At 42.3% G+C, this 25,520-nt stretch overlaps 1 protein-coding gene across 4 annotated transcripts; it reads right to left on the bottom strand.

Annotated features, from left to right (window-relative positions):
- Positions 1-25,509, bottom strand: KLHL15 (kelch like family member 15; the record flags this gene model as incomplete). Of its 4 annotated transcripts, XM_081859184.1 has the most annotated exons (5): positions 1-1,260; positions 5,895-5,981; positions 15,136-15,847; positions 22,913-23,004; positions 24,505-24,619. In XM_081859184.1, the coding sequence occupies 3 exons, from the start codon at positions 15,838-15,840 to the stop codon at positions 151-153; spliced, it is 1,902 nt and encodes a 633-aa protein (XP_081715310.1). In that variant the 3' UTR covers positions 1-150. The 4 variants fall into 4 exon arrangements, with proteins under 4 accessions (XP_081715310.1, XP_081715311.1, XP_081715309.1 ...); XM_081859185.1 differs by lacking the exons at positions 22,913-23,004; positions 24,505-24,619 and adding an exon at positions 25,137-25,509; XM_081859183.1 differs by lacking the exon at positions 24,505-24,619 and having other exon boundaries at positions 22,913-23,286.
- Between the last annotated feature and the right edge of the window lie 11 nt (positions 25,510-25,520).

The following is a 25,520-nucleotide window of genomic DNA, read 5'->3' as shown; positions in this document are numbered from 1 at the left end:
TGCATTCCCTGTACACTTCTTTCTTCTCTTTATTAATTTAAGTGGCATATTACACAATACACTGTTTTCAGTGGGCTTAAATCTGCTTTCCCTTACCCCAGCCCTCCATCCCACCAAATTATAAATAGTTTTGTTTTGTTTCTTTAAACTTTAGCTGCAACGTCTAACATGTTCCAGCACATACTCAGGAAAGTGTAGGCTACAAACTTGTAAGCCATCTAGCTTGCAGGGCATTCTTGGGTATTCGTCTTCTTTCCATTTATTATCTTCAGGATCAAAAGTGAGAATTGAATCACTGTAGTGACCATTATAACATAGGCCCCCAAGAACCATTATCTGTTTTTCCAACACAGCTACACCATGACCACTTCTACCAATTGGCATAGAAGCCAAAATAGTCCACTGATCACTGTCTGGGTCATAAACCTCTGTAGAAGGGCACCCTTGAGACTCAAAAGAGGCCCTCAGAATTACACAGACGCCTCCAAAAACATAAAGCTTGCCATTATAAGAAAGCATCTTGTGAAAGCATCTTGCATAATTCATTTTGCATTTGTTTTCCCAACAATTAGTCACCACTTGAGTCCTCCTTGTTCGCTGCTCCACAGTCCCTTCTTTACTGGGATCAAATACACACACCTGCTTAGATGTGGACGAGGATGTGATTCCGCCTGTGATGTACAGCTTGTTACCAAGAACAGTTCCTTCATGTCCATATTTATTGACTGGATAGGGATCCACAAATTCCCACTTATCTTCTGTGATATCATATCGCTCTGTTGAATAAAATGTCTCATCTCTTGTCCTTCCAGCCACTGCATAGATATATCTTCCAATAACACCAACAGCAAATTCTGAGCGTGGTACAGACATATCTGCCATTCGTAACCAAGAATTTTGTCTTGGATCATATCTGAACACTTTGGAAGAAGCATGAAATTCACCATCTGGCCCCAACTCTTCCCCGCCCAATAAGAATACAAAATTATTAACAATAGCAAGGCAGTCTGGTCGTAACGGTACTTGTGGACCTTCCAACTCCCACCAGACCCTTGGTTTGTGCAGAAGAAGAATTTTACTATTTACCATGCTGTGTCCTATCATTCCTCTAAACACTGCAGTCTGGGGTTTGGCAGAACGGATGCGATTTGATTTCATTTCCATCAAAGGCTGCTGGTGCACACTATGGAAGTAATTCATAGCTTGCTCCACCTCATGCCGCAACTGCCGGGAATAACGATAAAATTCCGATGTTTTCACCTAAGGACAGAGCAAAACACACGTGTGTATTGACCAAGGAAAACAGTATGAGGAAGAAATCTATGCTGCCTAATTTTACACAATTGAATCATGAGGGGGAAAGCATGACCTAATCACAGCAATAAGTCCCATAAGTCCAGCAGAGCCTGCTGAACCTTCTGACAAACTGCACCTCTTATTCTGTCACTTTCCTATCTAACTGCCCTGCCTATGTTCAACAAAACTCATAACTAATGAAATATTTTTTCTTTTTTGCATCTGATTGATTGTTCCCAGAAAACTTTTTAACTATTACCTTGAGATGTCTGGCAAAAAAAGGATTAAATAGAACTTGCTTTTTCCATGGCAGTTTTTAAATGCTTAGAATCCAATTCAGGTTTAGATAGCCTCTTGCAGCCTTTCTCAACCTGTGGATCCCCAGATGTTGGTGAACTACAACTCCCATCACCCCTAGCTAGCAAGGCCAGAGCTCAGGGATGATGGGAGTTGTAGTCCAACAACATCTGGGGACCCACAGGTTGAGAACTGCTGCAAGGAATTCCACTACCTTCCTAATGCTCTAATGCTTACTAAAGTCCTTAAAGGCCATCAAATGCTGAATAGCTCTTTCAGTTAATTCCTAGTGGCGTGCCAGCAAGCCCATGCATTTCACAGCGGGCTTTTGTCACACTTGCAAACAAATCAGCAAGCATATACCTAGTGGTTGCCACCGGTTCTGATGTTCATTGAGCCCAACAAGCTTTGGTCACACAGCTGACTGCTTTAAGGCAGGAGGAAAACTGTTGGTTCTACCTTCCAAGATCTATAGGAAACTTTTGATAAGTTTAACAGCAAGGCTACATATTTACACCAAGAGCTTTTACCTTGCTGCTACAGAACAGACTTTCACAAGAAAGACTTTATTTGCTGCTTCTAACAAATAAGATGCAAGTGACATCCTTAAGTGACCTTTCACCACTGCCTCATGGATGCTGTGATCTTACACTCAAGGAAGTTATGCATTAACAACCACAGTCATACTGATCTTAACGAAAGAATCAAGCTACCAAACCATTTAGAGCCATGTGCATTTCAGTCATATACAAAGAGGCATCAAGATAAAAACATGCTCTAACAATGACCACATTTTAAACCTTTGTGACCAAACGCTAGCCCTGCTTTCTCTCAATTTTAAATACATATACAATGGAATACCATATATTCACATGTTTGGAAATCAATGTTAGAAGTACCGTATTTTTTGCTCTATAAGACTCACTTTTTCCCTCCTAAAAAGTAAGGGGAAATGTTGTGTGCGTCTTATGGAGCGAATGCAGGCTGCACAGCTATCCCAGAAACCAGAACAGCAAGAGGATTGCTGCTTTCACTGTGCAGCAATCCCTCTTGCTGTTCTGGCTTCTGAGATTCAGAATATTTTTTTTCTTGTTTTCCTCCTCCAAAAACTAGATGCGTCTTATAGAGCGAAAATTACGGTACTTTATTTTCCTGCAACATCAAATGAAGCCCTAGTAAATATAGTATTTTTGTCTCAATTTTAGTGGTACAATGAATGACCTGTGAACAGAAGTTTGGCTGTGAACACAAGACAGTCATTAGACTAAGAAAAAATGTACACTGGGTTTATCAATAGGGTTATGAACCTGTACTAAATACTGCAAATACAAATCATCACAAAAACATTTGAAATGCTTTACTTTTTTTTCCTTGTTAAAAACCAAATCAGAAAACTAGAGTAATCTGATCAGCTAGGTTTATTGCATTATGAAAGTTTCTAGAGTGCATTTGATTTTTACAGTGGAATTTAGCACACACACTCTTGAAATTGCTTCCAAAAAACTTTGCAGAATGAATTTTTCTCTTTCATAATACTAGAATGAAATTGGTAGGAGACTCAGGACAGACAAAAGGTAGTACTTCACATGACACATAACTTATGAAATTCACTGTCACAATGTATGCCAGTAGTCATTAAAAGATTAGAAAAAATATTTAATGGCTAAAAGTCATGATGGCTATATATTGAGTACTGTATGCCAACTAGTTTGCTAGGAGCAACAGCAAGTTCTACTTCCTAGAGGCGTCTGGTTGGACAAAGTGCATTTTCTTGATTTTATTAGTTTACTAATATATCCAATTTTTAGTTTGTCAAAGTTGCATGGAAAACATAACAAAATAGTAGCTTAGACGAAAAGTTACCACAAAAGAGGACATGTAAACACACGCAGCAGCACACATTTTGGATAAAGCAACTAAAAAGTTGAATATAGATCCTCAAATCTTCATGCTTTGCAACTGAATAATGATTGGCAGTTCAAGTAACATAAGATTAGTCAACATTCACATAAATTTGGCAGAACTTACACCATCCCACTCCACAAGCTGTAACTAACATTAAAGAACATTTGCATTCCAAGACAACTTGCTCCCACAGGCTACAAAATAACAACTTCCTCATAAAATCTAATACTTCTGGAAGTATAAAATTTGGAGAAATCTCCCTTTGCTATCAGTAAAATGAAAGTCAGCTATGAATCCTCATTTTCAACCTGGCTGAATTTGTTTTCAACATGACAGGCTTCTCTTAGGACAAAAGTCTTTTCTACCTCATATCTTAATTGCCATTTGTTAGCAAAGGCTATTACTAGTCTAGGCTTGTTCACGCATAACCCTCAGAAACATATTTCGGGCCACAGGTTAGCCACCCTGAGGATTCCTTCCCCACCCTCCCCTTTTATTACATTGAAGACAGCAGCTTGGTATTCAGCTAAGTTTTACTCAGTGTTGGCCCATTAAAATTAACAAGCATCACTAAGTTAGGTCCATTAATTGCATTAAAACGTAACTGAATATCACCCCTTCCTTGTCAATAAATACCATTCCAAAACTTTCAACCTATCTCCTATCCCTGCATTTGTTGTTTCACTAATTGGCTGACTTCTGTGACTGACAGCTATTCCGATTCACAGTTCTTAAAACACAAGAACAGGCCAAGCTGAAGATCTGTGCATACACATCTTCTGAGTAAATAACTGGCACAGGCTTGGTGCAGATGTAACACAAGCCAATTTAACCTTAATTGAGACTCATCTCTCCCGTTGGCATTTCTCCTGTTCTTTCAGTTTGGAGACTAACTGAATTCAGCACTACAGGTAGACCTACGTTTTCCTTACTATAGTTTAAACAAAAACTCAACCTGACACACTGGTTAGAAGCAGGTTTGCAAACCGTGGCTTGGTACCATAGCTCATTCTGAAACTGAAAAGGAGGATTACCCATGCAAGAGGTACCGGCGCCAGGTATACGGGGCGCTGGGGGCTCCAGCCCTCTCAGTGTTTTGAATCAGGGGACCCAGCCCCAATACTGAGGGGGCTGATACCCCCCCTGCTGCCAGGTGCCCTTTGTGCACCCCAGCCCACACTTGGGAGCCAGGACATGGCTGGGTCGCGCAAGGGTGAAGATCACCCTCCACACCTCCTGCCCCTGCTGGGTGCATGCCGCGGGGAGGAGGTGGAGCTTGGAGCCCAGCGCCGCACTCCGCCACCTCGCCGCCCAGTGCTGCATCATGGACGCCTTACATAATGCATAACATGATGCCCTCCCCCCATGTAAGGGGTAAGTCGGCGCCCCTGGCAAGAGAGGAACGAAGAAGTCCATGAATCCACAATGCATTGTTGTCCTAAGAATGCTTCAACTGATTGGGCCTTGTTATGAAACACCTGTTGTTTGGAATTCAGTTACACCCACTTCCAGCAAGTCCTCCCACTTGCTATGAAACCCTGTTATACCAACTGTCAGGGACTAACTGTTAGGTGATACATGGAGGTAACTACAAAGATAGGCTGGATAACTACACAGTTTTGCATTGTGGATGCAGTCTTTTCATTGCAGGGAACACCCAACTATGAAGTAACTTCCATACATATACTGCTCTTCCTTGAGCAGGTTACTTATTCTAGAAAATGAACTCTAAAAGAGAAATATACCAAGGATTAAATCATACACTATTCATCTAATGCCTTCTTTGCCTGTACCAAAAAACAGGAGAAAGCAATCCAGGCTCGAGATTTTCCTAAACTTATCTGATATTGCTTTTTTTAGAAAAGCACCACTGCCACACTGGGTCCCTATTTCTATCAACTTCTGGCTTTTGCATCTAGCCCTTTCTTCATCCCACCTTCAAATAATCCTCACTCATGTAGCGTTTGCATTTCCTTGAGAGTTCTCGATACTGCCAGGGCAAACTGGATTTTGAGAAAGGACTGGAGACTGTACTCAAAGGTTGCTAGAAGCTGGGACTCTGTGTGACAGCAACAGATCACTAGCTGAGGAACAGCAGTAAAATAAAAAAGTACAAAAAGTTTGGCCACTGGGAGAAGAAGGTCCCTCTCTTCTTTTAAGAACTAGGGCAGGGACACAAGGGGTTATGTACATGTAGGCCTGGAAGCATCTCATTAAGATACTATGCTGTGAACTGACACCAAGACAACTATATTTTGGATACAGACTAGACTAATAAATACAGGTGACTCTCAACTTACACAGGGGTTATGCGTAAAGCCAAAATCAGTCAGTCAAAACACACTGGATTCAATGGCGAAGTAGGATTGCCAAAGTAATTTTCCCCAGAAACTCACCCCCTTCTGAATTTTTAAACTTTTTTTTTTTGTCAAGCGTGTAAATCTGAATGTGCACAAGTTAAGTACATGTAAGTTGTGAACTGCCTGTAATATAAATGGAAACAGAAAATATGGATGAAAAACACACATATACTGATCTAACATAAAAAGTGAGCAAGTCCACAAAGAGAATAATGTATGAAAAGCAAAATAAGGTTTTAAAGATACATCAAATGTTTGTAACCAATGACTACAGTACACAACAATCAGAATACAACACATTTATTTAATAAATTTCAAAAGTGTGGCATTAGGGATAAGTGTTAGAAAATATACGTGTCGTTCTTGGTTGTTTAGTTTGGTCTTTAAAGGCTTCTATTTCACTCTACTGGCTCACAGAACTTAAGTCTAAACCTAAGAAATTATTTAACGCAGCTTAGCATGAAAATACAAATGTATAAGGCTGGACACCTGACTTAAAAACCTAATTTTAAAATCAACCATATCATTAGGTTTCTTCTAATGCATATCAGTATCAAAATGTACATGGATTTAAACATTTTGCATATTCTTTTGAACAACTATTTTAGTCCTAATACAAAGAAAAATGCCAAACTGGTATGACAGCTTTACTTGATGGGTCACTATTACAGAATCTTATATAACCCTATCTTCCTAATGATAGTTTTGTACTTGTGGCAGGTGATAACAAGTGCAGTGTTTACACAAAGGTACTGACACTTTAGAACTTCTGTTTAAACAGAACTCTGTTTACAAGATAACACAGGCTGTGTACAGCCATCAGAGGAAAATGCTATTGAAAATGTATTTGCTTTCTTAATATAAAGAAGAAAAAAAACCATCTACTTCGTAATTTGGCTGATCCTTGTTTAGTACTAGGTACCAAGAGATCTTCCCCCTCCTCCCAGCCAGGATTCCACCCATGTACAGTTGCAAAGTCGAGGTGGTATTCCACCTAACCTTTTCCTCTTCTCTGTTTTCCCAATTTTCCTGCCCCATACTGATGGGCTTCCTTGAATCAAAGTTTGCCCAACTCTTGAAATATCATATCTAGACCTAGGGGAAAGTTGCCACTGGTTGGGTAGTTTTCCTGAATAAGAAGCTTTGTTCCTGATGGATTGAAACTGCAGTCTGCTCTCCTAATAACCAGCTTCTCCAAAGGTCTCTTAATTCCTCAGGGAACCTTGCCCCTGTAAAGAATGCAGACCTCAATCCAGTGCACAACAGCCAGTCATTTTAATGAGTTTTGTACGGTTTCTAAATGTTTTTATATGGTGCACCTCCCTGATGTTCTGCAAGAGGGAAGTATATACAGTGGTACCTTGGTTCTCAAATGCCTTGGTTTCAAAGAACTTGGAACCCAAACACTGCAAACCCATTCTGGTTTGCGAACTTTTTTCAGAAGCTGAACGTTCTCCGTTTTGAGTGTTACACTTCCAATTTGAGTGCCACACTTCCTTTTGGCGTGTTACACTGAGGTCTATCTGTTTTTGCTATTTATTTTGCGTTTTTCGTGGCTTTTTTTGTGTGTGTGACTGTGTGGAACCCAGTTCCGCTACTCATTGATTGTGTGACTGCAGTACATTGTTCATTGCTTTCATTTTATGGATCAATGGTCTTGTTAGATAGTAAAATTCATGTTAAATTGCTGTTTTGGGAATTGTTATTAAAAGTCTGAAACAGGTCAATCCAATTTGCATAACTTTCTATGGGAAAGCACTCCTTGGTTTTGGAACGGACTTCTGGAATGGATTAAGTTTGAGAACCAAGCTACCACTGTAAATACATTTATAAACCGACATTTACCATCTCCCACTTCTCTGTTATTGGAGAAGACCAAACCTAAAAGGGGAACAGTATTATACAGTAACTTTCCAAGCAGACTGAGAATTCAGCTTCCTGCGATAGAACAACTCAGGCCCCAAACACCTGAAAAACCACTTCCTAATCTACAGACACACTTGGGTGTTGGCAGGAGAGGCCTCGTTGATTGTTCCACTGCCCTCAGAAGCTCAGAGACAAGGTAGCCCAGGAGAGGGCATTCTCTGCGGCAAATCCCTTCCCACAGAGGTGCATCTTGCACCATTATTATACAGCTTTCTGAGAACGCTGAACAGGTGCCTCTGTACCCTGGCTTTTGACACCTGAAATGTACCGTATTTTTCACTCTATAACACGCACCTGACCATAACACGCACATCGTTTTTAGAGGAAAACAAGGGAAAAAAACATTCTGAATGAAACAGTGGATGTATCATTTTTGTGCTTCATGCTGTGGCCACAGACATGTGATCTGATGGTGAATTTGGGGTGACCCAATGCAAAAATCCTGAGAATCCCTGTGGATCCATGCCTTGTAACCACGTTTTTGCACCATTGCAGCCCCAGGCAACAGTGGGTGCGTGATTTTTTGGGGGTAGGTTGTAGCCATGGACATGCTATGTGATCTGATGGTGAATTTGGGGTGACCCAATGCAAAGATCCTGAGGATCCATGTGGATCCATGCTTTTTAACCACGTTTTTGCACCATTGCAGCCCCAGGCAACAGTGGGTGCGTGATTTTGGGGGGGGCAGGCTGTAGCCATGGACATGCTATGTGATCTGATGGTGAATTTGGGGTGACCCAATGCAAAGATCCTGAGGATCCATGTGGATCCATGCTTTTTAACCACGTTTTTGCACCATTGCAGCCCCAGGCAACAGTGGGTGCGTGATTTTGGGGGGGCAGGCTGTAGCCATGGACATGCTATGTGATCTGATGGTGAATTTGGGGTGACCCAATGCAAAGATCCTGAGGATCCATGTGGATCCATGCTTTTTAACCACATTTTAAGTGGGGAGGGAAGGAAAAACCCAGAACGGACAAGGAGCACGAGAGGGGTGTGCAGAGAAGCAGCTGGCTAAGAATGCAGGAGAGGGGTATAACGGGAGAGAGGAAAGGAAGGCAAAAGTTTTCCCTCACCTACCCACCCAAGCCAGCCAGCTCGCGCGCTCTCTCTCTCTCTCCATCCTGCATGTTTTCAGCAGCACGGAGCACAGAGACGACACTCTGCTTTCCCCTCTGCTTGCCTGGAGGGGAGGGGCTTTCCCTGCTCTTTGTTCCGTTTGAGCAAACACAGCAAGGAAACAGAGGTGGGTGGGCAGTGAGACCCTGAGGCAGAATGCAGGAAACCAGCCGCTTCCTCTTCAGGTTTCCCTTCTCCGAGACGCGCGATTTGATTTTTGCCTGATTTTTTTTGCCTCCCCTCGCGCCATTTGGCTCCAGGGACCACACATTCGCTCAATAACACGCACAGACATTTCCCCTTCCTTTTTAGGAGAAAAAATCTGCGTGTTATAGAAGGAAAAATACGGTATATTTTTAGAATGATGATAATATAAATAATGATAATAAATACAGGAGTGCTTTAAGCCCCATAATAATCAGAGTTGTCTCTTCCAACAAAGAGGAGATGGAACAGAAAGAGAACTGGTACTAAAGGCCCCAGCAAGAGGAGACTCTTTTCCATTTGCCTTAAACTTCAGCCGCAAATGACAGGAACAGCTGAAAAAAATAAAGAGCCATAACGGAGCTCATTTCTACTTCTGGAGCACATCAACCTAGATCCTCCATTGATTCCATAGGAATCAAGAAAGAAAAGGGTAGGGTTAACAATATAAAATCAAGGGTAGAATTAAAAACATAAAATCAAGCAACACCTATGTTTATAATACACTTTTGCATTTCTGATTTTCCACTTTATAAAAGAAGTCATTGTGTGCAATTGTGGACTTCCCAAAAGTCCATTTTCTGCAGGGGATTAAGGGGATCCTCAGGTGGTTTTCCCTCCCACTTGCTCCACAGGCAGGAATATACAAATTAGACAGATCTTACCTCAAGGAGAGAGGGTAACACCTCCAGTTGACAAGGTAATTCAGCTCAGAAGAAAGTATGTTAATCTCAGACAAAAGCACTGCATGCCATGGATACAAAAGGCAAGAACTGCAACTCTTAAGGAAGAGGAACATCCAATTAAAAAACCCAATACAAAACTGAACTGAACTGAGGAGAATACTAAAAAACCCCAGCATATAAACGAATTTGTCCAAGCTGCAACGAATAGCCAAAACTAGCCTAGAGTGGGTTCATCCCCTGCAGAAAATGGACCTTCATTGGAGGTCCAATGTCACAATTTCCTGCCAGGGGTAAGGAATCCTTGGATGGGATGCACCAAAGCTACTGTCAGGTGGAGCCAGCTGTGGACCCTACCCCTAACTAGGAAACTACCTGTTGTAATACACACCTACTGAAAGCAGCTTTGGCAGATACATAGATATTGATCCTGTAATGTCTCACAAAGATAGACAGAGAAGAGTAGGTGGCTGCCCTACAAATATCCAAAGTGTCAAAGATAGCTGAAGCAGAGGCACTCCTAGTGAAGTGAGTAGTGACCCCAGCCAGCAAGGCCGAATCAGAAACCACATAGCACTTGGAAATGCATCCTGTCAGCCATCTGGAAAGTGTAGAAGCTGAAACCTTCTTTCCCATGGTCTGTGGCTGGAAGGAGATGAACAGGGAGTCAGACAGGCAATATTTGTTCTCTTTAGACAGACATGCAGTGCTCATTGTTAAGTCCAGAGCACCATTCCCTCTCCTTGTCCAATCTAGGATGGGGACAGAAAGAAGGTAAGATGACATCCTGGCTCCTATGAAAACTTGAGTTAAAACGTAGGGACCAACTTCTGCATCACTGAATCTTTGTGAAACAAGAACAGTTGCTTACATGCTGAGAGTTCCCCCAGTTGTGACACTCAATGTGCTGATGTAATAGCTACTGGGAAAAGCACTTTCCAGAAGAAAGAAGGCCGATTTCAAAAAGCTGAAGGAATTACTAGGTGACATCCCATCGTCAGACATACTCAAAGAGAAGGGAGTCAAAGATGGATGGGAGTTCCTTAAAGGTGAAATATTGGGAGGAGGGGGGATGCAGAATTCCAACAAGAAAGAAAGATGGGAGGCATCTAAAGAAATCAGTGTGGCTACACAAAGGAGTTTACAAATGGGCTGAGATTTAATAAGGGCATGTATAAGAAATGAAGAAATGAAAGAAAATCATGAAGGAAGAGCACACAGGTGGGCCAAAGCTTAGAATGAGATCAGGCTTGCAAGAGATGGTAAAAATAAGAAAAACAGTTTCTTTGGCTATGCTCAAAGCAAGAGGAAGAACAAGAAAATAGTAGGCCCTCTACTACTGAGGCTGAGCGGTGTAACCCCAGAACAAAGCACACTGATATCCCATATCATGTGAAAGATAAATTCAGCAAGGCCTAGTTAAGTTCCAATACTGTTCTTCAGAGTCTATGCTGGCAGATATATTTACAAAGCCTGTATCTGCAGAAAAGAACAAGTCTGCAACTTTTCCATTAGGTATCACAAATTGAAATATTTCAAGGCAACACCCCAACAGAAGGGGTGTTGGTGTAATTTGGGAATATATGCGAAATTGCACGAACTGCTTGGTCAGTGTTTTGAGTTGCCCTTCCTCTGCAACTGATTTCTGTTAAGGGTTAGGACGTCAACTATGGTGGGCCTCTTGAAACAGCTCAAGGCTACAGGCCTCTGGCATGACTCAAATAATGTGTAAAAGTGCATTAGCAGGTATAAAACCAAGGCTGCATTCAGCAGCAATGTGGTGTGTGGTGGTGGTGGAACTCTCCCAAAACTTGGACCTCTCTGTATATTTGGATCTCTTCAGTTTAACCTCTAAGACCAAGTTACTGTACTTAGTAGAATAGTTTATGATGTACCAGCATCTCTTAACTATGTGTATAATATGTCTGAATTGTCTTGTGTCTTGAAGCAATAAAACATTTTATACTGAACTGTGTGGGCAAGTAGCTTTCTTCACTGTCAATTCTGGAAAGGCTGACAATGGGAAAGGTAGAAGACTCTTGAGTTTTGCTGGACCACACTGGTATTGGTGTGATATAGAAATGCTATCAAGGAAGCCCCCAGCTGATAAGATGTTCCATGATGGTATGAAGGGTTTCCATTCTGAACCTGCATTTCTGGATGTGCCTGTTCACCCTCTTCAAACCCAGTATGACCCTGAAATCTCCCTTCTTCTTTGGGAATACGAAGAATAAATATGGGGTAGCAGCTGTAGCAATGCTCTGTTGGGGACAAGAGCTCTATAACACTGATGGATATGAGGCGCTGAATGGCTGCTAAGACCAGATGGTGTAATTTTCCTTTTTGGATCTGGGAGAAATCACAAAGTAGTCATAAAGTAAGTAGGCAAAGTCTACAGTATACCCTTCCCTCACAGTTTGCAGAACCCTCTGATCTGTTGTCATCTCTCTTCAACAAAGGAAGAACTACCGCAGACGACACTCAACCGGAAGTTCCTGCAGTTAACTTAGGGAGTCCGGACTGAGTTGCCTTCTTTCCTCCCTGCTGACTCTGTCCAGAGCCTCTGGAATTGGAGAACTGGTTCTACTGTTGCCTGGGATAGAATCTGTCCACCCCACTGGTACCGCTGGCATCTGTTGTCTTTAGAACCATAGGCACCCTTGGAGGGCTGAAAGGAGCTACGCCCAAACTGACACCCCACAGCATTTTTTCTTATTCTTAGTTTCCACCAAGTAGGGCTCTAAGAGGTCACCAAACAGCCTGCCCCCTAGAAAAGGGCCTGTAGCTAGATTAACCTTACACTTGGAATCTGTGTTCCACATCTTAAACCATAGGTATTTCCTAATAGCTACATTGACTGCCATGGCCCTTGCAGCATACTACATGGCATCTAGGCTATCATCAGCCATAGAGGCAGCTGTCCTCTCCAGCTTTCAAATTCCCTAGAGAAGGTGGGAGTTATTAGCCAGTAGTTTCATGGGAACGCCTCAGCAGGATCTCAGTCCTCACTTATCATCTGTGTTCCTAGCTAATTTATCTGTGTCCTTGGCTGCCGGTGTTCTTGCTGCCCTCCTGTGGCGCAATGGGTTAGTGTGTCTGGCTGTCAATCAGAAGGTTGGTGGTTCAAGTCCAACCAGGGATGGCTGTGGGCAGAATTCCTGCGCTGCAGATGGTTGGACTGCACAATCTTCCAGGTCTCTTTCAACTCTACAATTTTATGGTTCTGTGCCATCAAAACGAAACAAGCACCCAGGAGGAGGAATTAGTTTAGCCGTACTATCAGACTGAAAGGTATAAAGCCTTTTAGGCCCATTCAGCTGGCAGAGCCTTCTTGAAAACAGATGGAAAAGTTATCAAATGAGATTGGAGAGTTGGGTACGTTTCACTTCAGAGGCTCCCTCCTCCCACCCCATGTTCTTAGGAGCAGGGATCTCTAAGATATGACTTGCCTTTTTAAGAGGGCAAAATCCTTGGTAGAAAACAAGTAAGACAAAGGTGCAGAAAACGCCTCCTCCTCCACACTGGCTGGTAATTCCCCCTCCTCCTTGTTGGAAGCCATGGCAGACACAGCGGCTTCATCCTCCTCCAATTCACCCACAGCCGATCACAAGTCTGAAAGCTTGTTGCCTGCTCTGCAGCCCCTGCCTGGCACCACCAATCTGTGGCTGCTGATAGGAGGCTGAGGCAGAGGAATAGACTTGCTTTCAGACCTCTGAGCTGCCTCAGCTCCCTCTCTTCTGGCCCAGCATTTTAGTGACACCAAGATGTCCTCTTCCAGCTGCCCAGAGGTGGCCCTATACCTGCAAAGGTTAGATCACCACCTAGATTTGGAAACAGCTGCTGCATCACTACAGCCAGGAGAGGAGGAAGGTGAGGAATAGCTCTCTGCCCCCAAAACAGCAGGAAAGAGCCTATGCAGGAGTCGTCACTGAGGAATCTTTAGCTCACCACTAAAGGGAGCATTGTGCACTGTGAGGCCCTCTCTCCTGCTCTCTCCTGAGGTAAGACTTAGGGCTGGGCTCCAGGCCATGGCTGAGTGGAAAGGAGCAGGCGCAAAAAGGCCATCTGAGGGACTGGGCCCACACCAACCCCCAGGTGCCCCGCAAGACGAATGCCTCGCAAGACGAAAAACCCGCTAGACGAAAGAGTTTTCCGTTATTCGAGGTGCTTCGCAAGACGAATTTCCCTATGGGCTTGCTTTGCAAGACGAAAACATCTTGCGAGTCTTGCGACTTTTTTCGCTCCCCCCCCCCCTTTTCTAAGCTGCTAAGCCGCTAATAGTAGCTAAGGCGCTAATAGCGCTAATCCGCTAACAGGGATGCTTCGCAAGACAAAAAAACCGCAAGACGAAGAGACTCACGGAACGGATTATTTTTGTCTTGCGAGGCACCACTGTACCAATATGTCAGATCCGCCAACAAAACTTGGGAGTTGAGAGCTGTGCTGTCGATCACTAGATGAGGGGATGACACAAAGTTCAGTGTCTGCAGACCCTCCAAAACCTCAGCTCTCTCAATGGGCTAACTGGAAGGCAGGGGCAAGGCTAGCATCCATCTTAACTGCCTTTCCGTCAGGTCAACCATCCCCTCCTCCACAGCCTCTGCTGGCTTCCTGGGATGAAACTGTTAGCAAACTTGAGCATACACTGAGGGAGACAGCCCACCGCCATGGGTAACCTCTGCTCCTCTGGCCTCTTCTTGCGAGGAATCAGTCAAAAAAGGGCGGCTGTGAGCAGACGACTCAAGACATTCTTGTCATTGAATTCTCTGTAAATTGGACTTTGTTGACCAATTCTCTTTTTCCCCCACAGGGAATTGGTCAACAAAGTCAACCCTTTCCTCAGAAAGCTAAGGACGGCAGCATATAACTATTACTCAACCTGCACTGCAGCAAGGCAGGGATGAAACAGGAGGCATTACCTTCCTACCATGAGGTAAAATTTGTCTAATTTGCGTATGTGGAACAAGTGGGAGGGACAACCATCCGAGGATCCCCTCCCCGCTGCAGGAATATATTTTGTTTCACTGATTACAATACATGTCGTCTTGTCAATCACCTTGCTGTACTTGTTTATGAGGTTTTCTCTATCACTAACAATCAGAAAAAGCTGCAAACCTACCTTTTTCCTGGCTGTAAATCCTGCTAGTTTGCATTTGGGGGATTTTGTTTTGTTTTGTTCTAAAAGCTAGATGGCACTTGTTTCAGACATTGACGACTTCAATGTTCCATTTTCTAAAACAGTGTCTTATTTTTCCCTCCTCCTATTTCTGGAAATTTTATCTATTAACAGCATGCTGCCCTAAACGTAAAGATGAATTCTATCTATTGCTTTCAAACGCACCAACCTTTTCAAATACACTGGATGGTGTCATCAAACAAAACCTGATGTTCTGAATGATGGTGTCGGTATGCCTCCAGCGTCTTCTATCATGCCGCAGCCAAGCCTGAACAGCCTCGTAGAGCTCTATCTCTGGGAATCTGCTCAGACGATCATTATCCAAGTAAGTCATAAGCTTTTCAAAGCTCAGATAGGACAAGAAGTCAGGTCTGGCCATGAGAGGCACAAAGTTTTCTAACAAAAAGGAATCCAGCTTTTCTCTGACGCCCTCGATGTTTACACCAAAGTCATCTAAAAGTCTCATAATTTCTGCACAGTTTTCCAAGCATATTTTTGCTAATAGAAAGGAGCAGCAGAACTTCACCACCTCTATAAGCTGGACGTACATGGCAGCTTGCAAGATTTCATGAACAGTGCTCATACTCAGTTCAATGGTTCCATAGTACATGAATTGGAGAACATGGCTGAAGCCTGTTGCAGTTAGGCCTTTCAAATGGATTTTGTCCTGATCTCGCTCCCTCATATCAGCAGTGAACATAATCCTGAAATAATCACTTTGGGTGGCAAGCAATGCCTTATGAGCCTGAAACTGGTGGTCCTCAATAACAAGAGTGACGTCAAGAAGCAATCCCTCCTCATACAGTGTTCTGAACCCAGCAGAGACGCTGGTGTCATGGATGGAGGAACTAAATCCTTCCACGTCCCCTGCCATGAATCACCTGGGGAAAAATGTAAATAAAGAAATGTTATGATTTCTAAAGATTCATGAAAATGTAGAAACATATAAAACTTGTGTTTATCATGCTTTGTGAATAGTGTTAGTTGCCTTTTATTCTTAACAAATCAATAACCAATATAAGAAATTTTGCTTTGCAGAAGGGAGAAGCTGTTCATGAAAATTACTTACAGCAAAATTTCAAAACTGTAAACATTTAAGCTCTTTTATCTCCAAACTCTTGCATTACCGATATTGGCTGAGATCTAGCATAGCGGGCAGAGTGTTAGGTTTGAACTTGGAAGACAAAATCAGTCTTGCTATTTGCAAGTGGCAAGGTAGGTTAATTCTTGCTCTTACAAATGAAAGGATCCTAAAGCAGATGGAACTATACTCTTCAAAAGTGTCATTCAGAAGTTCAGCTGAGACTGCTGCAGCTTAACAATACTATGCCATGGCATAGGCAATTTGCCATGGTGGAGATCATTTTGGTGTAGCAGCCGTATTGTTCAAGTACCGTGATATACTCAGACTGCATCTCTCCCCATGTCCTAGAAAAAAAATTCAAATGCTGACTTAAAAACACAAGCTGGTAAGTAGCAACGTTACCTGGAACAGACACTTCATGGCAACATCACAAAAAACACACAACAACAACAAAAAACTGTCTACTATTTGGATTGAAAATATGGTAAAAAAAAAATAGTTCTTTAAGGGACACAACAATCTATCGCTAAAGATTTTCTTTTTGTTTCTTATAAATGTCTAGGAAGCTCTGCCTCCAGGAAGCAAGCCTGTATCGGGGTGGGAAGAGGTATGCCACCATGGACAACCTTTGCTCCCCCAAACTCCCAAGCCAAAGAATCTGCTAAGAACAGCAGGCTAGCAAGCTGAGCTGTAGAAAAAATATATATTTGGCTGGTATGCTCTAAATTTGAATGAATTCATGAAGACCTCTCCTAACGTAATGGCATGACAGAAAACATCTGTCGCCCAACCTGCGTGGAACTAGGCAGGAGAAAATTGGAAGGTTGCCTCCCACATGAGGTAGTGAGATCTAATTTGCATATTGACCTGCCTAGTGGAGCAAGTGAGAGGGACAATCCATTCCAGGATCCCCTCCTCCCTGAAGGAAAAAATGAAATTTATCATGCTTTTTGCAATGTGGACTTCGGCAGGATTTTAACATATGTCAACCAGGCAATTTCCATGGCACAGCCTGTACACAGACATGGTATATTCTGCCATGGAAAATCTTTGCACAGGCAGATAATCCATCTTGTAAGCAGCATGACATGTTATGGGCCCCATCAGAAAAAGTGACATCTTTAGAATGCTAATTTGTTCTGCAACACCAAGTTAAACATGTCATATCATTAAACACAGTAGTATAGCAAAATAATAATACTACTTAATATTTCTGTAAGACTACATCATCATTCCCCAATGACACCTTCAAGCACAGTTGTTCTTAGAATCTTTGTCCTTAATTTTATTTACTCCTTGTTAGCAATGCCTGCATATCACAATAAGTCAGGGTTGCTAGCTTATTTATTGGGGACAAAGAGCATATTACCCATTCATTCCTGCTTCATACCACCTCTAGTGTCAGCAGGAGAAACAAGACACAAAGTCTCGATTTCCATGACATTCAAACCCAGAATCCTGGTTTGTTGCTCCCTTACATGCCAGAATTACAACCTGGCCTGAAACCATGGTTTGTATTGGTTTATGAATCATGGCTCTTTATAGAGAACAACAAACAATGATCCCAAGTGACTATCACAGTGGCCAAGCTTAACTGCAGCTTTCTAATTTGTTTCTTGCACTGGGAGAAAAGTGAAGTGGAAGCCATCAACAGAGTGTAGAAGCACATTGTTGTTCAATCCTAATATACCATAATAAGTCAGTAACTCTGCCTAATCATTGTAGTGTGTGAATGCAGCCATTGTGACTTCACTGTTCACAATAAGCCACGTATGTTTAGTAACAGCAAAAGTACAATGGGATTGCTACCGCAATCAAGAGCAGTTGCTATGCCCAACAGTCTCAAACCCTACACCACCTACACCTTAAATTTTCTTATCAGATAAGAAAACCAATCCACATTTTTCAGTTCTTATTTTGTAATATGCCAGGGGTGGGGAACCTATAGCTTGTCAGATACTTGTTAGCCTACAATCTTATCACCCCTGACCATTGGCCATGCTGTCTAACAGAGGGCCAAAAGTTAGCTATCTCTATATTATGCAATGCAATTTTACCCTTTTACTATCTTCTGTATTTGCAGCACATGCATCTTATGTACTAGTATATGTGCTTCAGCACCAGATAATACTAAAATTGTACTAAAATTAGATATCAGGTATTAACTGATCTGTTAAGGTGAGAAACTGCTCATTTTGGGGTAGAAACAAGAAATGAAAGTCATATATACAGAGTGAGTCACGTCTATCAAAGGACAGGGCCAATCAGAATTTGGATGTAGCAATCATTTTCTGGAATGACCATTTAGGCAACTGGTATTACTTAGAAAGGCTTTTATGTTTTTGGCCCTAACATTTAACCTGAAATATCAACTGATACTTAGTTACACTGATGTAAACCATTCAAATATTATGAAAAAGAAATCTGAATTGGCTCACTATTCTAGAAGCACTACTGCTTAAGAATGAACATCAGGAAAATCGACAAAAATGTGGTTGGCATTTCACACTTCACAGAATCAGCATGTTTGCCCTTTATCCAAACTGGGTCTTCTACCACTGCTCTTTCTGTATCATTGATTTTGCATACAATGAATTTTGTGAAAGTGACAACTAAGCATCTGAATCTGCATAGACACCTGCTATTTCATGTGCTTTTGAAGACAACTTAGAAGTCAATGTTAGCTACATTTGGTGTAAGAGTAGGGAAACTGTGACCTTCTGAATGTTTTGTACTACAACTCCCATCAGCATCAGCCAACATGGCAATAGCCAGGAATTTTGGGAGTTGGAGACCAGCAACCTCTGGAGGGCTACAGATTCCCCACCCCCAATACAGAGAAAACCACCGCATATTGAGTTTATATATGTAATTTCTCAGAAAAACAGTAGTTTACAGTGTTCTAGGTGGCTACTGGGATGGATTGGATAAATGTTTTAGTAAATAAAGAGGTAACCAAGACTCTTGGCCAGTCACAGTATGTCACTGATAAAATCTAGAATAACTGTTTTCTACTTTCTGGCGAATTAGAAAAGGATACTGCTTCCAAACACAAGGAACAGAGAGCTACTATGAATAGTGAAGTTCAGATGAACAATGACTGGTCGAAAGAAGATTACCAAAAGACTTATTCATAGTTAAATGTACAGTATCTCATGTTCTGCAGAAACGTAATATTGATCACAATGATTTCTGATGTTCTGATGATTCCCTTTGGTATGAATGCTTGTTACATAGAATAAACCAGGCCACAACTGGTTGAACTGATGTCATATAGGATGCAAATCACAAAAGTAACCTGGAGGAATGTGTGTGAAGAAAGATACAGATGTGAGACTCAGAGTTACTCCCTCAATACAACTGCTAACCAAGAGTTACAGCTTCTTAAAAGTTACAGCTTCTTAAAAGTTAATGAAAGTAGGATTAAGATAGTAATCCTAATGCCATTTACCTAAGAATAAGACTCAGTGAATTCAATAGGACTTACTTCTGAGTAGTGTTCAAAACTCCCATTGCACATTTTGCAACAGGGAATTTCATTAGCGGCAGCAGTTTCTGAGCTCTGGGCGCAGTACTGCACCAAAGATTTCAGATTAAAACTGTAGAGTAGAAGGAAAGGAGGACCTTTTTCTGCCTCCCCCCTTCCAGCTACTCTCTGAAGACTGGAGAAGAGACCCTCTTAAGAATGTTAGAGGGATGAGCAGGGGAAGGACTAAACCATGTGAAAAATGAACATAATATTTTAGCTGAAGTTTATTCATTTTCAGCTTTGTATTCTTGTTATAAAAAAGTGTGCCTAGACATTCCGTTGTTGCACCCATAACCTAGGTTTAAGGTGCCATTTAGCTCCTAACTTTCATATCTCAGTTTCTAAAACTGCTTTTGAGTAGGCATGGTTAGAAATGCACCTTTATTTTATTTTTTACCTTTCTTGCGGAGACAATCTGGAACAAACAAGCATCTCTTGAGGGGCAACAGTTAATTTGACACAAGTACCATTGCTCCACACAACCAAAAAGAGGAGTCAAGGATAATGCTATATAAAAAATGCCACCGCCACTGATAGATGCTCAATGATTCTGATCAAAAATGTTTAATTAAGCTGTGTCTGAGACATTAAGGAAGGCCAAAAAACTGCCACTCATTAAGGTAACTGAAGTACATTATACTGTGATGTACAACCACAACAGTGAGTGCACATACAGCGACTGAAGAGAGATATTTCACAGAATATATAATGAACACATTCTACTAATGGCAGATGGCTTGCAAAATCATACCATCTACCAGACTGTTCATGTATGAAAACAATCATTGGTAAATAAACAAAGATTTCAACCTCCATTACCATGGGGTTGGAATCAAAGCTGCCATGGTATGTAAGCTACACTACATTATTCTTCATTTCTTGCCTACAATCAGATGTAAGGCAGAATGTTCAGTAAATTGTTCTTGTTTCAGAAAAAATAATTGCACTGCACATATCTGTGTACATGTAAATGCTGCTAATGAAATTATAGCATTAACCAATTTACAAAGCAAAATATATGCATAATAAAAAGCAGCAGATTATAGTTAAGGGTGAAGTTTGGGTTGCTCATTTTATTTCTCACGGCTACATTTCGTGATTTCCATAAGAAGCTTCTAGAAACAACTATTTTTTAAAATGACAATCACTGCCAAACAAGACAGATTTGGATTGGTCCTATATTCTATTTTGATCAGCTACAAAACTTTACATTTGAGCAAATTTTCACACTTCTACTATGAAAGGAGCAATACTTTGATACTATAATATTTACATTGCTGATTTAATAGTATATTATTAAGGACTAAAGTTAAGGTATTAGGATCTCAAACTAAATAAACAAGCAGACAGGTGGTATCTCTGAAAGCTACATTAAATTGATACTAACAGAACACAGTTCTGAATAGAGCCAACTGAAAACCCATGGGCTCTACAAATTATTGTACAAAAAGATTTATCCTATGCACCATAAACTTTTAATTTTTTTATATAATTAAGAGTTTCTTCCATATTTCAACGATTTCCTATACTGTATTCAACTTTCATCTTAGTATTTGTGAAAATTTGTAATGTGGCTAGAGACTCAACACTGTAAACAGTGCTGGATTTTGCCCAGTAAGAGCCACACTTAAATTTCAACACAGACTTCGATAGTTGAGGCCTGAGTTTCAGAAAGTACTACTATATTTTAGAGGCACTCTGTGAACAAAGTTAAAAAATTAACCTAATATTTATACAACAAGGCTTGTAAGGTTATCTTTCAGCAGCACTAGACACCTTGCTGCTACATTTAAATCAGGGCCACACAATTTAGTTGGTCTATTATATTATTAAACTTTAGAACTTTTCATTGACTAAGGTGTTCCTGAGTAATTGAGAAATACATATATTCATGCTAATTATTTTAATATGAGTAGTTAAAAAAAATGACTTATGGCAAGTGTTATCTCAAAAAGACCACTGCTCTTTCTCTTACACTCAAAAAGGAATATTTCTTCTAAAGCAGTGCTTGTTGTAACAAGCACACACCATCTCAAAACAAAGAGCTTCTTTTCTTCAAGAACTATTTGAAGATTTCTTCACTCGTATACCATCCAACTTTTACAAACAAGTGTTCAAACCAAAGATGAAGGCAAATAGTTTTTGGAGACTATAAAATCCCATAAATTTTTTACATATCACGCCTCAAATGTATCAAAATTGTGCAGAATCGTGGCAAATTACTGTGTACCCTGGTGACTCTGATACACCTGGTACAGAACGAAAACACTATGGCGTAATATTTACTAAGATAAACGGTCAAACACTTTACTATCTCGAGCACAAAGTGAAGTATTAAAGGAGGGGCTGCATGCAACCAAAGATCAAAACATGGATATAGATTAATGGAGAAGAAGTGTATGACACTGTTATCCCTACCATGTGCATTTTAAGCACAGAAGACTTCAGTGCGCTGTGTTCCTGGAAGCATCACTAGCATGCTCACATACACAAAGGCCAGGGCATATATCAATCTTCTTCCCCACCCTGTTCATCATGGGTGACTTTTCTGAGGAATTAGAAAGAGGAAAGACAGCTTCATCATACCGCCCTCTTTTAGAGAAACAAAGACACCTGAGAGGGCAAAATGCTCAACTGAAACCCAGAGGCATTACACAACTATCCAATTAGCAGCAGGAACAACTGAAAAACCCTTGAACCTCTGATACTAGGATGATGTTACCACGAAAACCTCCAGTTCCATCACAACCACTGCCTTTACTCCCCCCCCCCGCCCCCCAAAAAGCCTTACACCCAAAAGCAGCTGTCCTTCAAAAGCTGGAGATGGGAAGTATATTGAAGTACCTCAACTGATGTGCCCCAAACATGGTGGAGGAGAGGGCAAGCCAGAAAAAAAGGGAAAATACTATATCTCAGGGAGGAGAGGAGCGGGAGTGACTTTGACCTAACTGGGTCTAGAAAATGAGCAGCAAACATCATGGACACATACGGGGGTGGGGGGGGGGACGGCTGGTCCTCGGGCAGCTTCACCTACCTCTCAGCAGCCCTGAAGACACAGCTCTTCCCGCTGAACCTGCAGAGAGGGGGGGTCTCTGGGTGACATAAAGACAGAGGAGGAGGAGGAGGAGAGCCTCACAGGGGGGCTGAAGTGGGGTTACACGGAGACCGAGATATCGCGCCCGGGCCCCTTCCTCGCCTGCCGGGGCCGAGGCTGCGCGAGCGAGCGAGGCCTCTTTCGGCGGCACCGGCCAGGCACCGGCTTTCGCCGGCCCCTGCCTCGCCCGCCCCCTCCCACAGTCCCTGCCTCTCCCCTTCCCTCTCACACTTGTTTACCTTCTTCACTGCCTAGCACAGCCACAGTCGCCATCTTCCCCCAACGACAAGCACCCCGCACCGGCCGTCACTTCCGCCGCCGCCGCCACCACCTGTGGGAGAGGCAGAGGGACACGCACAGGAGGAACCTCCATCAAGGCGGAGTGGGATGCTCAGGCCGCCGCCGCCGCCGCCGCCTCCTTCGCCTTCCCAAGGCGCGCTCCCCGGCCGGCTCTCGCAGGACCGCCCCATTCGCCGGTGCTGCCGCTGCCTCACAAAAGCCGCCAACCCCACACGCAACACTGGCCCCTCCTCGCGCAGCGCCCCGCACGAGGAGCCGCCTCCCGGCGGAGCTCCGGCCGCCGCGCCGCTGCCCCGTTCAGCCGGGCCGAAATGCCGCCTCCCCCACGGTCGCTCCCCGGGCGTTACACGGGGCTTCTCAGGACCCGCCGCCGCCGCCGCCGGATGGGCTTTCCTCCTCCCCTCCTGTTCTCACACCTTAGCAACTTCCACCATCGTTTATTAAATGCCTGTGTGGCCCTTCGTCTTGAGGATCACAGGGCGGTTAACAGCAGAAAAGCCCAAGCGTACATGACATCGTTTGGTTTCGTTAGTTTCCATTTCCTAGGGCACAGGACGTGCATTGACCTAGTTAAGAAGTTGCCTCCTTCCTTCCCTCCCTGAGCACGTATATTCTGTACTGTGCACTTCGGGAGGGGCACTTCCAACTCGAGTTATCATTGTGTAATACCAACATATCAGTCTGCAGCCCTCTGCCTGCTTGCACGGGAACGAAACGTTTCTAACTAAACGCACGTTAATATTGCTCCGTATATAGCAGTTTAATTTTCATGGCTTCCTCCCAAAGACTCCTGGGAAGTGTAGTTTGGTGAGAATCCTGAAGCTGTATTCATTTCGGACTTCTGCAAGCAATTAAGAATGCATCTTTCCATAGCATAGTTAGTTGATGGTCTCTGGTGTATATATACAAATTCTAAACCACTTTGATGTTTATTATGATATAAATATTTTAATAAATAACTGACCTTCATGGCTGCTACAGCACACTTGCATACCATGGCAGAGTAACTGTCCACTTGGGAAAGCGTATATATAACAAACATTAAGCCTGTGGTACAGATTTGCCTTTAAGATTACCTACTATGATATAAGCCTCCTATGACTCTGTGACTTAAGAGTAGTCATCTTGGACCAAATGAATTTAAAGGGAAATGGCAGCACGAAAGCAATCATTATAATACATCAATAATTCAAAGCTGTCACTTGTGGATTCCACAGAAACAAATGGATTCGTGCTCATTATACTGTACCTGTTAATTGGTTTATCAGTGCCAGGATTTGTGCTAGCAACAACTTTTCTACATTTCATTTCCAGCTGACATCTTTAGTTTTCCCTTCCCCCCAATTATATGCATTTATACTCAGAATATTCATCTAAAGAAGTGGACTGTAGTTGGTCCCACCCAATAGATTTGCTGTTGCTAAATATTCCAGAACAATTGTTCATATTGCTAAATGCATATCCTTCTCTAAGGAGAAAAGCTGGGATGGGGAAGAAGTGGCTCATATCTTTAAAAGAATTTCATACTCACATGTATACATAAAATGTACTCCAATTAATAGCTAAACTGATTAAACAGGTGGAGTGTACGCTGCTGCTATACTGTATGACACCAGTATGGGCAAGTAAGGCTTGCTGGGATCCTATCAGAAATGACCTGCCTCACAAAGCAAAAGGAGAGCGGATTATTTGCCAGGAGAGAGAGGATAAAAAGGCTGATAACTAAAAAAGCACTTCTTATTGGCTCTCGTGCACCGAGCATGGGAGTGCCTGTCCGTCTCTTCTAGAGAAATATATCCTGGATTTAAATCTGAGACCTTGGTTATCATGTTTCACATAGGAAAAATGGTAGCTTACGCTGTTTTGGTGGGGCTGAACACTCATTTCCAGTATAATTAGCTATACCCAAACCATTACGCGAGAGGCAGTGGAAGACAGAAATGCCTGGCGTGCTCTGGCCCATGGGGTCATGAAGAGTCGGACACGACTAAAGAACAACAAAACCATTATTATTATTATTATTAGGCCATGTAAACTCTTGTCTTTATACTAGAATGGTGGCACTTTTTCTGGCAGACCAGAGTCCATATTGTCTTCCCTGTAAAGAAAGTGAGAGCTTGGTTAAAGAGTTTATGTTCATTTTTTAAAAAGTAATTTCCTTACCTTGGTCCATGTGCCCCACCTGCTCCTAAACATATGGAAGAGGGATGAAGGTTTTTTGTTTATAAATGCAAGCGTATACAGCATATAATTAACTTCTGATATTTTATTTCCTACTGTATTTTTTATTATGTTGCATGTTCTGTATATATTTTTCAAAATTACCATCAATTAAAAAATAAGTAAAAAGGAAAAGCAGGATTTCCTCTTGTATTCAGCTGCACTGCAACAGAATGTTGAACGCTCTCAGAAAACCTACGTAAGATCCTTCAAAGGCGGCTCTTAAAACGGAACCGCCCTGAACCAACCATTCCAGTCCCTTTCTTATTCAGTCACAACCCGCAACCCGCCCACCCCCGCGCGCGCGCCCTTCTCCACATTCCGGCC

Source organism: Podarcis erhardii (assembly GCF_964252035.2).
Source record: "Podarcis erhardii genome assembly, chromosome: 4".
Taxonomy (NCBI): Eukaryota; Metazoa; Chordata; class Lepidosauria; order Squamata; family Lacertidae; genus Podarcis; species Podarcis erhardii.
The sequence above is the reverse complement of the archived record's forward strand: the minus strand, read 5'-3'. Positions and strand labels throughout refer to the sequence as shown.